At 54.9% G+C, this 16,326-nt stretch overlaps 1 protein-coding gene across 1 annotated transcript in view; it reads right to left on the bottom strand.

Moving 5' to 3' along the window:
• Positions 1 to 6: 6 nt before the first annotated feature.
• LOC133346385 (diencephalon/mesencephalon homeobox protein 1-B-like) overlaps positions 7 to 16,326 on the bottom strand; it is a 33,518-nt gene continuing 17,198 nt past the window's right edge. Inside the window, exons 2-3 of the mRNA XM_061557904.1 lie at positions 4,392 to 4,549; positions 7 to 2,646 (exon numbers count right to left, since the gene is read on the bottom strand). Coding sequence (XP_061413888.1) covers positions 1,825 to 2,646; positions 4,392 to 4,549 — 980 coding nt within the window. The 3' untranslated portion in view covers positions 7 to 1,824. The remainder of the gene's footprint in view (positions 2,647 to 4,391; positions 4,550 to 16,326) is intronic.

Raw genomic sequence — 16,326 nt, 5'->3', positions numbered from 1 at the left:
TCCGACCTTCACAGGTGCTACTCGCTCACAGCACTTGCCCCAACAGTCTGCTGAGGCTATACAGGGGATCTTTGTCTTTGTAGGTGCTACTCGCTCACAGCACTTGCCCCAACAGTCTGCTGAGGCTATACGGGAGGGGGGGGTATTTGCTTTTGTTGCGTGTCTTTGGAGCGGTGGCGCGGTGGTTAGCGCGTCCCGAGTTCGCATCCCGGCCACGGCTTACATCGCTTGCTTCGTAACCATTAGAAGAACCTGTTACGGGGTCTCCCCTAGGTCGGCTCAGCCTTAAACGAGTACCTGGAGTACCAAAATAAATTCGGCGGCCGGGCGTAGCTCTGACCTCTCAACCCCCCGACCGCCCAACCTCGTGTGCCGTGCCGGTCTTCGTAGGCGCTCGCTAACAGCGCTCGCCCCAACAGTCAGTGCAGGCCGCCCCAACAGTCAGTGCAGGCCGCCCCAACAGTCAGTGCAGGCCGCCCCAACAGTCAGTGCACGTACAGGCGGACGGCGCGGTGAGCACCGGTGGGGCGAGAATCTTCTCGGCCACCTCGGTCGGTGAAGCCCGCCCCCACCACCACCAACACCACCACCACCAACACCGCAGCCTTCGTCGACATCCTCCTCCTGCCCGCAGCGAGAGACCTCCTCTCTCTCCTCGTTCTCTCTCCTCGTTCTCTCTCTCCTCGTTCTCTCTCTCCTCGTTCTCCTCTCTCGCGCTGCGCGTCACGGCCTCGGTGCACCTCGCCCGGCAGCTCGCGCCGCGGTCACTTTGATGTCCGTGAGCTGCGGCCAACAGCGGCGGTGATCGACGAGGGGGGGGGCAGCAGCAGCAGGAGCAGCAGCAGCAGGAGCAGCAGCAGAGCGAGTGGCGCAGAGGAAGATTCCCGAGTGGAGCCAGGCGAGGGAGGAGGAGGAGGACGCGGTGGTTGTGTCGACGTTCCGCGACTCGACGCTTCGTTGTGTCGCCGCTCGCGTCCTCGACGACGACGACGACTCAAACCGACTCGGCGGTGGTGGCGATCGGCAACGGGAGACGCGGAGTCGCGAGTGGGGGTCGCTGCACGCCACGGGGGCGGGTCCCGCGCCCTGCCGCTCGAGTCGAGGTCGGGTCGAGACTCGGGACACCACAGCGTGGACCCGAGACCTCCCCCCCCACCCCTCCCCCGTTGTGGATTTGTTGTTTTGGTTCACGTCGCGTGACGCCGCGTGCGGTGTCCGTCTCGCGCCACTCGCCGTTTACGGAACCTGCGATCGGCGCGGTAGGGCTACGAGCGGAGCGAGAAGAGTTCGACACACGCGACACGACACACACCACGTGACACGCGACACACACCACGTGACACGCGACACACTCCACGTGACACGCGACACGACACAGAACACACGACACACACCGCACGCGACACACGACACAGAACACACGTGCGTGCGAGAGAAGTCCGAGACACACGCGACACACGTGCGCACGTGTCGTGCGTGCACAGCGCAGAGAGGCTCGATGGCGCGTTGCTTCGAGTCGACGCAACTCGAGTCGGGAGTTGCACGCGGCGGCGATGTTGTTGTGAGACGAGGTATAGATGTGTGGTCGCGGCGACGGTGATGAAGACGACGATGATGACGACGATGAATGATGACGACGATGAATGATGACGACGATGATGATGACGATGATGATGACGACGATGACGACGACGATGAGTACGCCGATGATGACGCCGATGACGATGAAGACGACGAAGACGACGAAGACGACGACGAAGAACGATGCTGCTGATGAGGAAGACAACGACGAGGAGGAGGAGGACGAAGAGGACGACGCTTGTCTCACGCGAGTCGCGTGGCGCTCGTGAGCGCGGCCGCCGCGTGCTGGATGCCGGCCGCGTGCTCCCTCGCCTTGGCGCGGAGAATCGCGATGCTGCACGAGCGGCGCTCCTCCACCGAACCGGGCCCCGGCCCCGGCACCGTGGACATGGCCGAGGAAGCCGAAGGAGTGAGCGCCGAGGAAGGGGCCAGAGCGAGGGACGCCGCTGGAGTCGTCGGGGTCAGGCTCGGGGCTCGTGCGGGCGGGGTCGTGGGAGGCGAGTGGACACGTGGCCTCATGCCCAGCCACACGTACTTGGACTGCAGCTGCTCTCTGATCGCCTGCTGCTGCTGATGATGATGATTGTGCTGATGCTGATTCTGCTGCTGCTGATGATGATGTTTCTGGTGATGTTGGATGCGCACGGAGACCGATGGAGATGACGAGTCGCTGCCTTCGTGACTCGATTCTCCTGAGTCCCCTCGAGCCGACTCGGAGAGGTCATCGTCATCACCACCATCGCCACCACCACCATCATCAACATCGCCACCACCACCACCATCATCATCAACATCAACATCTCGGGCATCGCCTTCATCAACACCATCACCGTCGTGGCTTGAGGCACTGACTCGGAAACTGCCGTCTCCTCCTCCTCCTCGTTCATCTTCAAGTCCTCCTCCGTCTAGGTCTTCATCTTCACCTCGTCCACCATCATCATCAGCACCATCACCACCGCCATCACTCCCTCCTCCTCCTCCTCCAGCCCCGGTAGCGGAGTCGCTCGCCTTCCCGGCCATCTTCATCTGGCGCCGCATCTTGGCCCTTCTGTTCTGGAACCAAACCTGGAAGAAGAAGACGATGATGATGGTGGTGGTGGCGGTGATGGTGGTGGCGGTGGTGGTGATGGTGGTGGTGATGGTGGCGGTGATGGTGGTGGCGGTGATAGTGGTGGTGATGGTGGTGGTGGTGATGGTGGTGGTGGTGATGGTGGTGATGGTGATGGTTGTGGTGGTGATGGTGGTGGTGGTGATGGTGGTGATGGTGGCGGTGATGGTGGTGGCGGTGATGGTGGCGGTAATGGTGGCGGTGATGGTGGTGATGGTGGTGGTGATGGTGGCGGTGATGGTGGTGGCGGTGATAGTGGTGGTGATGGTGGTGGTGGTGGTGATGGTGGTGATGGTGATGGTGGTGATGGTGATGGTTGTGGTGGTGATGGTGGTGGTGATGGTGGTGGTGATGGTGGTGGCGTTAGCGGTGGTTGTGATGATGTGATGATAATAATGATGATTGTGATGATGATGATCATGATGATGGTGGCGGTGGTAGTGGTGGTTATGATATTGATGATGATGATAATGATCATGATGATGATTGTGATGATGATGATAATGATCATGATGATGATGGCAACATGATGTTGGCAGTGGTGGTGATGTTGACAAATGATTGTCACGACGATGGTGGTAGTGATGATGATGATGGCAGTGGTAGTGATGATAACCATGATAATAATGACGGTGAAAGATGGTGGTGGTGATGATGGTGGTGATTACCGTGATGGTTGTGGCGGCAATGATTATGATGGAGATTATGATGGTGATGATGGTAGTAATGATGATCGTGGTGATCACGAGGAAGAGGATGGTGGTGGTGGTGGTGATGATGGTGATGATGGTGGTGATGATGATGATTGTGGTGATGATGGTGATGATGGTGGTGGTGTTGATGGTGATGATGGTGATGATGGTGGTGGTGATGATGGTGATGATGGTGATGATGGTGGTGGTGATGATGGTGGTGATGGTGGTGGTGATGATGATTGTGATGGTGATGATCGTGGTAATGATGATCGTGGTGATGACGAGGAGGATGGCAGTGGTGATGATGGTGATGATGGTGATGTGTGCAAGTCGCGTGAGTGCTCTAAGTAAAACGAGTGCGCCCTCTGCGGCCTTGCAGATAGGCCCCGACAACCTACTTGCTGCACCTCTATTCTATATTCTTATCCGGTGTTCTTTTATTTTTGACCGAATCAGGGCCGCCTTGTGGCGACCACCACCAAAGACAAAGAACCCCCATGTAGCCTCAACAGAACGGTTGGGGCAAGGGCCGTTCGCTGTTAGCGAGTAGCAACCCATTAAGCTCCGAACGGCATACGAACGGGATTGGTGGCTGTCAAGACCCCCCACTCCCCCCACTAACCCCCCCCCACCACCTCTCAACCACCCCCCCACCCCCCTCACCACCCCCCTCACCCCCACCACCCCACCACCACCCACCCCACCCACCACTCCCCCCATTACCCCACCACCCCCGCCTCCACCCCCACCACCCCCCCACCACCCCCCACCTCCACCCCCACCACCCCCCCACCCACCACTCTCCCCCACTACATTACCCCCCCCCACCACTCCCCCGCCTCCACCCCCACCACCCCCCACCACCTTCACCCCCCCCCCCATCACCCCCTCCACTACCCCCACCACCACCCCACCACCAACCACACCACCTCCACCCCCAGCACCCCCCCCCCACCTCCACCCCCCCCCCACCACCCTCTCTCATCCCCCACGCCCTGCCTCCTCACCTGCACCCTGGCCTCGATGAGGTCGAGGCGAAGCGCCAGGGCCTCGCGCATGAAGATGTCCGGGTAGTGCGTGCTGGCGAAAGCGCGCTCCAGCTCCTCCAGCTGCCAGCTGCTGTAGTTCGCCCTCGCCCGCCTCTGCTTGGTGGGCTTCGTCTCGTCTGGGTGCCAACAGATTGAACCCGCGTGGCCGTCAACAACGCTGTTGGGCGGCGCAAGTGCTGTTCGCGAGTGGCGGCACGTGGCGCGCGCACACACACACACAATGTCCCAAACCTCACCACACACTCACCAAATATCACAAAACTCACCACACCCAATGTCACAACCCTCACCACACACTCATCGAATGTCCCAAACCTCACCACACACTCACACAATGTCCCAAACCTCACCACACACTCATCTAATCTCACAAACTTCACCACACACAATCTCACAAACCTCACCACACACAATCTCACAAACCTCACCACACACAATCTCACAAACCTCACCACACACAATGTCCCAAACCTCACCACACACTCATCTAATCTCACAACCCTCACCACACACACACACAATGTCCCAAACCTCACCACACACTCATCTAATCTCACAACCCTCACCACACACACACACAATGTCCCAAACCTCACCACACACACACACAATGTCCCAAACCTCACCACACACTCATCTAATCTCACAACCCTCACCACACACAATCTCACAAACCTTACCACACACTCATCCAATCTCACAACCCTCACCACACTCTTATCCAATGTCCCAAACCTCACCACACACTCACCAAATCTCACAAAACTCACCACACCCAATCTCACAACCCTCACCACACACTCATCGAATGTCCCAAACCTCACCACACACTCACACAATGTCCCAAACCTCACCACACACTCATCTAATCTCCCAAACCTCACCACACCCAATCTCACAAACCTCACTACACACAATCTCACAAACCTCACCACACACTCATCTAATCTCACAACCCTCACCACACACAATCTCACAAACCTCACCACACACTCATCTAATCTCACAAACCTCACCACACCCAATCTCACAAACCTCACCACACACAATCTCACAAACCTTACCACACACTCATCTAATCTCACAAACCTCACCACACACAATCTCACAACCCTCACCACACACACAATCTCACAAACCTCACCACACACAATCTCACAAACCTCACCACACACAATCTCACAAACCTCACCACACACAATCTCACAAACCTCACCACACACAATCTCACAAACCTCACCACACCCAATCTCACAAACCTCACCACACACAATCTCACAAACCTTACCACACACTCATCTAATCTCACAAACCTCACCACACACAATCTCACAACCCTCACCACACACACAATCTCACAAACCTCACCACACACAATCTCACAAACCTCACCACACACAATCTCACAAACCTCACCACACACAATCTCACAAACCTCACTACACACAATCTCACAAACCTCACCACACACACACACAATGTCCCAAACCTCACCACACACTCACCAAATATCACAAAACTCACCACACCCAATGTCACAACCCTCACCACACACTCATCCAATGTCCCAAACCTCACCACACACTCACACAATGTCCCAAACCTCACCACACACTCATCTAATCTCACAAACCTCACTACACACAATCTCACAAACCTCACCACACACAATCTCACAACACTCACCACGCACAATCACACAAACCTCACCACACATTTACCAAATCTCACAAACCTCACCACACACTCACCGAATCTTATAAACCTCACCACACACTCACCCAATCTCACAACACTCACCACACACAATCTCACAAACCTCACCACACACAATCTCACAAACCTCACTACACACAATCTCACAAACCTCACCACACACACACACAATGTCCCAAACCTCACCACACACTCACCAAATATCACAAAACTCACCACACCCAATGTCACAACCCTCACCACACACTCATCCAATGTCCCAAACCTCACCACACACTCACACAATGTCCCAAACCTCACCACACACTCATCTAATCTCACAAACCTCACTACACACAATCTCACAAACCTCACCACACACAATCTCACAACACTCACCACGCACAATCACACAAACCTCACCACACATTTACCAAATCTCACAAACCTCACCACACACTCACCGAATCTTATAAACCTCACCACACACTCACCCAATCTCACAACACTCACCACACACAATCTCACAAACCTCACCACACACCAAATCTTATAAATCTCACCACACACTCACCCAATCTCACAACACTCACCACACACAATCTCACAAACCTCGCCAACACACTCACCCAATCTTAGAAACCTCACCACACACTCACCAAATCTCACAAACCTCACCACACACAATGTCCCAAACCTCACCACACCCAATCTCACAACCCTCACCACACACACACATCCAATCTCACAACCCTCACCACACACATTCTACCAGCCCTCACCACACAAACACACAGTGTGATTTCAATCGAACGCCTTGCACGACATTGAGAAACTGGGATCATCCCGACCCGTACTGTTGAGTTATTACCGTTTGCCGCTACCACATTGCCCCCCCCCCCCCCACTAGGAGCATCAAATATCAATCACCCTGCGCCAGAGAGCAGCCCGCAGAAGCGGCTGTCGCAGAACTACTTCCGAGATCCCTTCCGGGGCTTTCCCCCCCCCCCTCTCTCTCACCCTCTCTCTCTCACCCTCCCCTCTCTAACCCTTCCCCCTCTCTCACCTTCTCTCTCACCCCCCCTCTCTCTCGCCCTCTCTCTCTCTCACCCCCCCCCCCCTCTCTCTCTCACCCTCTCTCTCTCACCCTCTCTCCCTCACCCCCCCCCCTCTCTCTCTCACACCTCTCTCTCTCTCACCCTCTCTCATCACCCCCCTCTCTCTCTCTCACCCTCTCTCCCTCACCCCCCCCCTCTCTCACCCTCTCTCTCACCCCCCCCCTCTCTCACCCTCTCTCAACCCCCCCCCTCTCTCTCTCACCCCCCCTCTCTCACCCTCTCTCACCCTCTCTCACCCCCCCTCTCTCACCTCTCTCTCACACCCCCCCCTCTCTCACCCTCTCTCACCCCCCCCCTCTCTCTCACCCCTCTCCTCACACCCCCCCTCTCTCTCTCACCCCCTCTCTCTCTCACCCCCCCCCTCTCTCACCCTCTCTCTCACCCCCCCTCTCTCACCCTCTCTCACCCCCCTCTCTCTCTCACCCCCCTCTCTCTCGCACCCCCCTCTCTCTCACCCCTCTCTCTCACCCCCCCCCTCTCTCACCCTCTCTCACCCCCCCCTCTCTCTCTCACCCCCCTCTCTCACCCTCTCTCACCCCCCCTCTCTCTCTCACCCCCCCTCTCTCACCCTCTCTCACCCCCCCTCTCTCTCTCACCCCCCTCTCTCTTTCACCCCCCTCTCTCTTTCACCCCCCCTCTCTCACCCTCTCTCTCACCCCCCCCCTCTCTCACCCTCTCTCACCCCCCCTCTCTCTCTCACCCCCCTCTCTCTCTCACCCCCCTCTCTCTTTCACCCCCCCTCTCTCACCCTCTCTCTCACCCCCCCCTCTCTCACCCTCTCTCACCCCCCCTCTCTCTCTCACCCCCCTCTCTCTCTCACCCCCCTCTCTCTTTCACCCCCCCTCTCTCACCCTCTCTCTCACCCCCCCCTCTCTCACCCTCTCTCACCCCCCCCTCTCTCTCTCACCCCCCTCTCTCTCTCACCCCCCCCTCTCTCACCCTCTCTCTCACCCCCCCTCTCTCACCCTCTCTCACCCCCCCTCTCTCTCTCACCCCCCCCTTTCTCACCCTCTCTCTCACCCCCCCCCCCTCTCTCACCCTCTCTCACCCCCCCCCCTCTCTCTCTCACCCCCCCCCCCCTCTCTCACCCTCTCTCTCAACCCGTGGCAGTCAAATGAAGCTCGTATTTGTTTAGCTCTCGTGCGCTGGAATTTGTCCAAATTCAAAGTGAAACCCCAAAATTTAACTCGGGGGGTGGTGTGGGTGTGTGGGGGTGTTTAATGTGTGGTAGTCACGGGTGACCGGGCCGAGAACTTTAATTCACGGCACTCGATAACCCGGGTCGAGAATCAGGGGGTGCGACTGAGACCGGGATTTGGACCCGGGCCCCCCCCCCCTGAGCTGTTCCCTCGCTGCCCCCCCCCCAACGCATTTGACGCGACGTCGCATTTGCCTAGCGCCGCCTTCCATCATCGCGAGCGGCGACTGCACCGCCGACAAGGGGAGCCCCGAGAGAGAGAGACGGAGTAAGAGCCACGGACTTGTCGCTCTTCAAGCCCCTCGCTCTCTCTCTCGCTCTCTCTTTTCTTTTACGATCAGTGGAAACAAGAAGATGATCGGTGTATTCGGCACTTTGCTTCGTTCATGTGTGTGGGAGCGGCAGCGTAGCGGTTAGCGCTGCACTGCGCTATGAACCTGGCGACCCAAGTTCGATTCCCGCTCACGGCCAACACCGGTGACGATTATCTGAACCGGTCCTGGGCCTCCCCTAGGTCGACTCAGCCTCAAATGAGTACCTGGTGCGGTGTGTAAACATCGCCACTGGGGAGACAAAGGCGGCCGGGCGTGGTGTTGGCCACCCACCCCCTCGTGTACCGTGCCGGCCTTCATAGGTGCTCGCTAGCAGCACTTGCCCGTACAGTCTGCTACAGGCTACACGGGGGATCTTTGTCCGTCTGTATGTACCTGTGTGTGTATGTGTGTGTCTTGCCTGTCTGTCCGTATGTACCTGTGTGTGTGTATGTGCCTTGCCTGTCTGTCCGTCTGTATGTACCTGTGTGTGTGTCTCGCCTGCCTGTCTGTTGTATGTACCTGTGTGGTGTATGTGTGCCTTGCCTGTCTGTCTGTATGTACTTGTGTATGTGTGCCTTGCCTGTCTGTCTGTATGTACTTGTGTGTGTGTCTTGCCTGTCTGTCTGTATATACCTGTGTGTGTGTGTGTGCCTTGCCTGTCTGTCTGTATGTACCTGTGTGTGTGTGTGCCTTGCCTGTCTGTCTGTATGTACCTGTGTGTGTGTGTGCCTTGCCTGTCTGTATGTACCTGTGTGTGTGTGTGCCTTGCCTGTCTGTCTGTATGTACCTGTGTGTGTGTGTGCCTTGCCTGTCTGTCTGTATGTACCTGTGTGTGTGTGTGTCTTGCCTGTCTGTCTGTATGTACCTGTGTGTGTGTGCCTTGCCTGTCTGTCTGTATGTACCTGTGTGTGTGTGTGTCTTGCCTGTCTGTCTGTATGTACCTGTGTGTGTGTGTGCCTTGCCTGTCTGTCTGTATGTACCTGTGTGTGTGTGTGTCTTGCCTGTCTGTCCGTCTGTATGTACCTGTGTGTGTGTCTTGCCTGTCTGTCTGTATGTACCTGTGTGTGTATGTGCCTTGCCTGTCTGTCTGTATGCACCTGTGTGTGTGTGTCTTGCCTGTCTGTCTGTATGTACTTGTGTGTGTGTGTCTTGCCTGTCTGTCTGTATATACCTGTGTGTATATGCCTTGCCTGTCTGTCTGTATGTACTTGTGTGTGTGTGTCTTGCCTGTCTGTCTGTATGTACTTGTGTGTGTGTGTCTTGCCTGTCTGTCTGTATGTACCTGTGTGTGTATGTGTGTGTATGTGTGTGTCTGTGTGTGTGTCTGTGTGTGTGTCTGTGTGTGTGTCTGTGTATGTGTGCCTTGCCTGTCTGTCCGTCCCTACGCGTCTGCGCTGTCTGTCTGCCTGGCGCCGATGACGAATCCGTTTTGACAAATCATCCCAATTGTTTGTCTTTCCCCGCAGCCCTCTCCAAGACAACCCCCCATCACCTCGCTCCCCATCACCTCGTGTGGGCCTCGTGTCCCCTGCACTGCGGCTTTGGGAGCTCGGCATGATGATGATGGGGAGGGAGGGAGGAGGGTGGAGGAGGAGGTGGAATGTTTGTGGCAATTGAGGCCGAGGCTGTGTGCCTCCGAGAGCCGCGCGGTTTGCGGTCGAGCGATTAATGGCAGAGTGCGGTGATGTCTTAAGGGGGAGGAGGGGGGCACGGGGGGGAGGGGGGGCGGAGGAGGTCGAGATGGGGGGGGGGGGGCACGGGGGGATTATTGCAAGGCGCCTGAGAGTTGCAAGGGGTAAAGTACTTTGATGATGATCATGATGATAATGGTCGCGATGTAAATATTATTAAATTATTATGCTCATCAGCAACATCGGCAGCCATGGTCACTTCCACTGCTAGATGATGAGAGGCCTCCCCAAACCATCAGTAGCATCATCGGCAGCCACGGTCACTTCCACCGCTAGATGATGAGAGTCCTCTCCAAGCAATCAGTAGCATAATCGGCAGCCATGGTCACTCCGCTGCTGGATGATGAGAGGCCTCCCCAAACCATCAGTAGCAGCATCGTCAGCCACGGTCACGTCCACTGCTAGATGATGAGAGGCCTCCCCAAACCATCAGAAGCATCATCGGCAGCCATAGTCACTTCCACTGCTAGATGATGAGAGGCCTTCCCAAGCCATCAGTAGCAGCATCGGCAGCCATAGTCACTTCCACTGCTAGATGATGAGAGTCCTCTCCAAGCAATCAGTAGCAGCATCGGCAGCCATGGTCACTCCGCTGCTAGATGATGAGAGTCCTCTCCAAGCAATCAGTAGCAGCATCGGCAGCCATAGTCACTTCCACTGCTAGATGATGAGAGACCTCCCCAAGCAATCAGTAGCATCATCGGCAGCCATGGTCACTCCACTGCTAGATGATGAGAGGCCTCCCCAAGCCATCAGTAGCAGCATCGGCAGCCATGGTCACTTCCACTGCTAGATGATGAGAGGCCTCCCCAAGCCATCAGTAGCATCATCGGCAGCCATAGTCACTTCCACTGCTAGATGATGAGAGACCTCCCCAAGCAATCAGTAGCATCATCGGCAGCCATGGTCACTCCACTGCTAGATGATGAGAGACCTCCCCAAGCAATCAGTAGCATCATCGGCAGCCATGGTCACTCCACTGCTAGATGATGAGAGGCCTCCCCAAGCCATCAGTAGCAGCATCGGCAGCCATGGTCACTTCCCCTGCTGGATGATGAGAGGCCTCCCCAAGCCATCAGTAGCAGCATTGGCAGCCATGGTCACTTCCACTGCTAGATGATGAGAGGCCTCCCCAAGCCATCAGTAGCAGCATCGACAGCCATAGTCACTTCCACTGCTAGATGATGAGAGTCCTCTCCAAGCAATCAGTAGCAGCATCGGCAGCCATGGTCACTTCCACTGCTAGATGATGAGAGGCCTCCCCAAGCCATCAGTAGCAGCATCGGCAGCCATGGCCACTTCCACTGCTAGATGATGAGAGGCCTCCCCAAGCCATCAGTAGCAGCATCGGCAGCCACGGTCACTCCGCTGCTGGATGATGAAGGCCTTCCCTAAGCCACCAGGGCCTCCCCAAGGCATCACTGCCATGGTCGGCCGTAGGGTTGAACACCGCGGGGGTGGTAGCAGCGATGGAAGAGTGGCAAGGATGTGACAGAGCGACCTGCTCGCAGTGAATCGGTGAGTGTGGCGATCGCTAGAGGTTTGGAACTTGGCGTATCGTGCCAGATACGACGACAGCCGGAATCGAACTCGTATGAGGGGTTGGGCTATAGGGTTTGGGGGGTGTAAATCTGTGACTCAAAGCTTTCGTGACTGCAGGGATTCATATTCTTTTGGGGCTTTCGGTAAAGTCGCGTCGATAGGTTCAAATAAAATAACGAAAAAACTACGATGTTTCTATCGCAACACGAGCGGTCGTCGTAGTTTTTTTTGGTTATTTTCTTTGAACCTATCTACTTGACTTTACCGAAAGCCCCCAAAGAATATTTCGGGGGTTAGACGCATGACATTTTCGTTGGGAGTTGGTGCGGTGGTGGAGAGCGGTGGCGCGGTGGTTAGCGCACCTGGCGCTTACAAACCCCGACGCGGGTTCCCGACTTTACAACAACAACAACAGCAGCAATAACTAACAACAACATTGTCGATTTTTGTTTTGTTAACAGCGGCGTCGTTCGTTCGTACATCCGCGTCTCGCAGCGCTGCACAGTCCGCGACTGACAGAGGCGCGTGTGGGCCTACGATGTTGCGAGCCCGGAGCGCCCGGGCGGAAACCCCACGCCTTGCGCGAGGGTGCAACGCTCGATCCCCGTGCGGATGAGACGGATCGAGATTAGTCCACACACCCCTTGCTGTAGCCGCCTCCTTCTCGACGGTCACCCGCGCGAAGGGCGTTTCACAACCCATCCGTGTGTGAGCCACCAACCCCTCGCTGCTGACTCCACAGTGCTGGGTTCCAGACAGCAGCCATGTGCAACGTAGCCACCATCACAATCATCATCACCACCGATCACCACCACCACCACCACCATCACCACCACAATCACCACCATCACCACCACAATCACCACCATCACAATCACCACCATCAACCACCACCATCACCACAACCACCACCGTCATCACCACAATCACCACCATCACCACCACCAGCACCACACCACCACCACACCATCACCACACCACCACAACCACCACCATCATCACCACCAATCACCACCACCACAATCACCACCATCAACCACCACCACCACAACGACCACCGCCGTCATCACCATCACCACTATCAACACCACCGCTCGGGATATCCTACGTTGTATTTCTAAGCACGGCTAACATCAGTGGCGAGCGGTGTTTAAAGCGTCAGCACGCGTGGAGACAAAGGCGGCCGTGGCGTTTCGACTTCCCGCACCACCAAGTTGCGGTGCTCGCTAAGAGCACGAGGCCCCAACCGTGACCAGCGTGGTGAAGTATGGCCAGAGACAAAGCTCGCCCGTATAGCCTTGAACAGACCGTCGGAGCAAGTGCTGTTAGCGAGCAGCACCTGTGAAGGACCGGTAGAGCACACGAGGGGGTGGGTGGTCAACACCACGCCCGGCCGCCTTTGTCTCCCCAGTGCTGATGTTTAAACGCAGCCATCAGTTCCTGATTGAAAGGCTGAGTCGACCTAGGGGCGGCCCGGGACCGGTTTTCAGATATTCGCCAACCGGTGTTAAGTCGTGGGCGTTTTCGTTTGGTGCAAGTGCGCTAATCACTGCGCCACCGCTCCTCACAATAAACCGACCCCCGTGAGCGACACGACGTGGGGATGCATTCATCCAGCAGTGGATTGGAGGCGGTTCATAGTGTTTGATGAGTATCTTTTAGTCGTAGTTTAGTTTGCGTACGGTGAACTTCTTTCGCACCGTACGTCGCCAACCGTGATCATTAATCGGAGGTGCGGGGGAATGACAACAGACGAAACACAAGAAGCAGTTCTAAAGAAATGAGTTTGTCCATCTTGATGATGATGATTTTAGAAGTGCGTAGCTACAGCGGCTTCCTAATGTCGGAAGGAAGAGCGTTCCAGACGGCAGCAGAAGCGCATGTGAAGGCACGCGTGTATATATACAGTATATATATACAGTATATAAAGAGTATACAGTAAAACCTTGGATTTCGAGTAACTTGGTTTGCGAGTGTTTTGCAAGACGAGCAAAATTTTCAAATAAATATTAATTTGATAAACGAGCGAGGTCTTGCAATACGAGTAGTACGTGTATACGCTTTGTCTGCCGAGCGTCACGTGATCACAACTGATATACGAGTGCTTTGGATGACAAACACGTTCCCGGAACGAATTATGCTCGCAATCCAAGGTTTTACTGTAGATATTTTAACGTATACTTTAAAAGGGCGATGTTACGTTGAGATTTAAGAATCCACATGGCGATCAGTAAACGATCAGCTGATACTCGTGACGAGGGCTGGAGATGCCAAGCCTAAGGGCCCAACGGTGGCTAGGAAATGTTAACTACCTCGCCTGGTATACAGGAGGTCGTGGGTTAGATCCCGACCCCGACGCCTGCTGCTGTATATTTGGAGTTTGCGTCTCTCTCATCAACATCATCACGGTGGCTAGGAGATGTTAACTACCTCGCCTGGTATACAGGAGGTTGTGGGTACGATCCCAACCAGGACGCCTGCTGCTGTATATTTGGAGTTTGCGTCTCTCTCATCATCACGGTGGCTAGGAGACGTTAACTACCTCGCCTGGTATACAGGAGGTCGTGGATTCGATCCCAACCCTGACGGCTGCTGTATATTTGGAGTTTGCGTCTCTCATCATCATCACGGTGGCTAGGAGATGTTGACTACCTCGCCTGGTATACAGGAGGTCGTGGGTTAGATCCCGACCCCGACGCCTGCTGCTGTATATTTGGAGTTTGCGTGTCTCGCTCCTAGTCGCGTGGCTTTTTCTATACCCGTCCTCCGGGTTTTCCACCTCCACATTTCGAAAGAACATCCGTTGCAAGTATTTGGACGCTTCTGTAAATGTCCACATAATGACAAGCCACTTCGTTGAGCTATCATTTGTGGCCAGATCGCTTCTGAAAAAGAGCTACATAGCTCAGTGGGGCTTTACAAGGTGAAATAAAATAAATAAAACATCCTTCAGTTTTAGTTAATCTCCATCTCTAGAAGGAATGCAAATCTGTGGCGAGATGTTAACGACCTCGTCTGGTATGCAGGAGGTCGTGGGTTCGATCCTGGCCCTGACGCCTGCTGCTGTATATTTGGAGTTTGCGTCTCTCTCTCATCATCATCACGGTGGCTAGGATATGTTAACTACCTCGCCTGGTATGCAGGAGGTCGTGCGTTCGATACCGGCCCTGACGCCTGCTGCTGTTTATTTGGAGTTTGCGTCTCTCTCATCATCATCACGGTGGCTAGGAGATGTTAACTACCTCGCCTGGTATACAGGAGGTCGTGTGTTAGATCCCGACCCTGACGCCTGCTGCTGTATATTTGGAGTTTGCGTCTCTCATCATCATCACGGTGGCTAGGAGATGTTAACTACCTCGCCTGGTATGCAGGAGGTCGTGCGTTCGATCCTGGCCCTGACGCCGGCTGCTGTTTATTTGGAGTTTGCGTCTCTCTCATCATCATCACGGTGGCTAGGATATGTTAACTACCTCGCCTGGTATGCAGGAGGTCGTGGGTTCGATACCGGCCCTGACGCCTGCTGCTGTATATTTGGAGTTTGCGTCTCTCTCTCTCTCTCTCTTTCCCGTGGTCGTGTGGATTTTTTTCCGGGTCCTCTGGTTTTCCCCTCTACAGTTAGAATCGACATCACGTGTTTGGAGTATTCTGGCTGCTATAAATCCCCACGTGATGTTAAGCCACTTCGTTGAGCCGTCGTTTGTGGCGGGGACCGCTTCTGAAACAGAGCTTTAGCTGGGAAAAAATAAAGATAGCAACATCCACAAATCTGCCAGTCGACTCAACGCCAGCCTCCCCGCCAGTCTTCAACTCCGGGTGCGACTTGAATGACTAATTTGAAGCTTATTCGGTCATTACACCAATTACCAAGATAATTACACGTCGTTTATTCCGAACCCGCCGTGCTAACGGTTACTCCGAAAGTCACGGGTTTGTTTTGCAAGGTCGTTAGTGGCGTGCTTTAAAAACAACAGTTCGTTGCAGCTTTAATGCGCGAGTTTTGTGCCAATTCGGAATGATATTTTCGTGCGTAAAATATGCGAGGTTCGAATTAATTAGTTGGCGATGAACACGATTTATTTCATCTTCTTGGTTCTTTCGGTAAAGTCACGTAAGAAGGTGACTTTACCGAAAGAACCAAGAAGATGAATCCCTGCAGTCACGAAAGCTTTAAAACTATTTATTTCGTGGGACACGGACGACACGCTATAGTATATTCTCGTGTCTGCGTATCGCGGAGATCGTCATAACATTTTATATAGTTTCGCATCGAACTAGGGACCCATATCTAACAGAAAGGGTCCTTATCTAGACAACATCTGGGCAATTCCACCAGCA

The sequence above is a fragment of the Lethenteron reissneri genome, chromosome 3, assembly GCF_015708825.2.
Source record: "Lethenteron reissneri isolate LAM-NWPU_2019-01 chromosome 3, ASM1570882v1, whole genome shotgun sequence".
Classification (NCBI taxonomy): domain Eukaryota; kingdom Metazoa; phylum Chordata; class Hyperoartia; order Petromyzontiformes; family Petromyzontidae; genus Lethenteron; species Lethenteron reissneri.
Note: the sequence above shows the minus strand (reverse complement) of the source record. Positions and strands in the feature narration are given on the sequence as shown.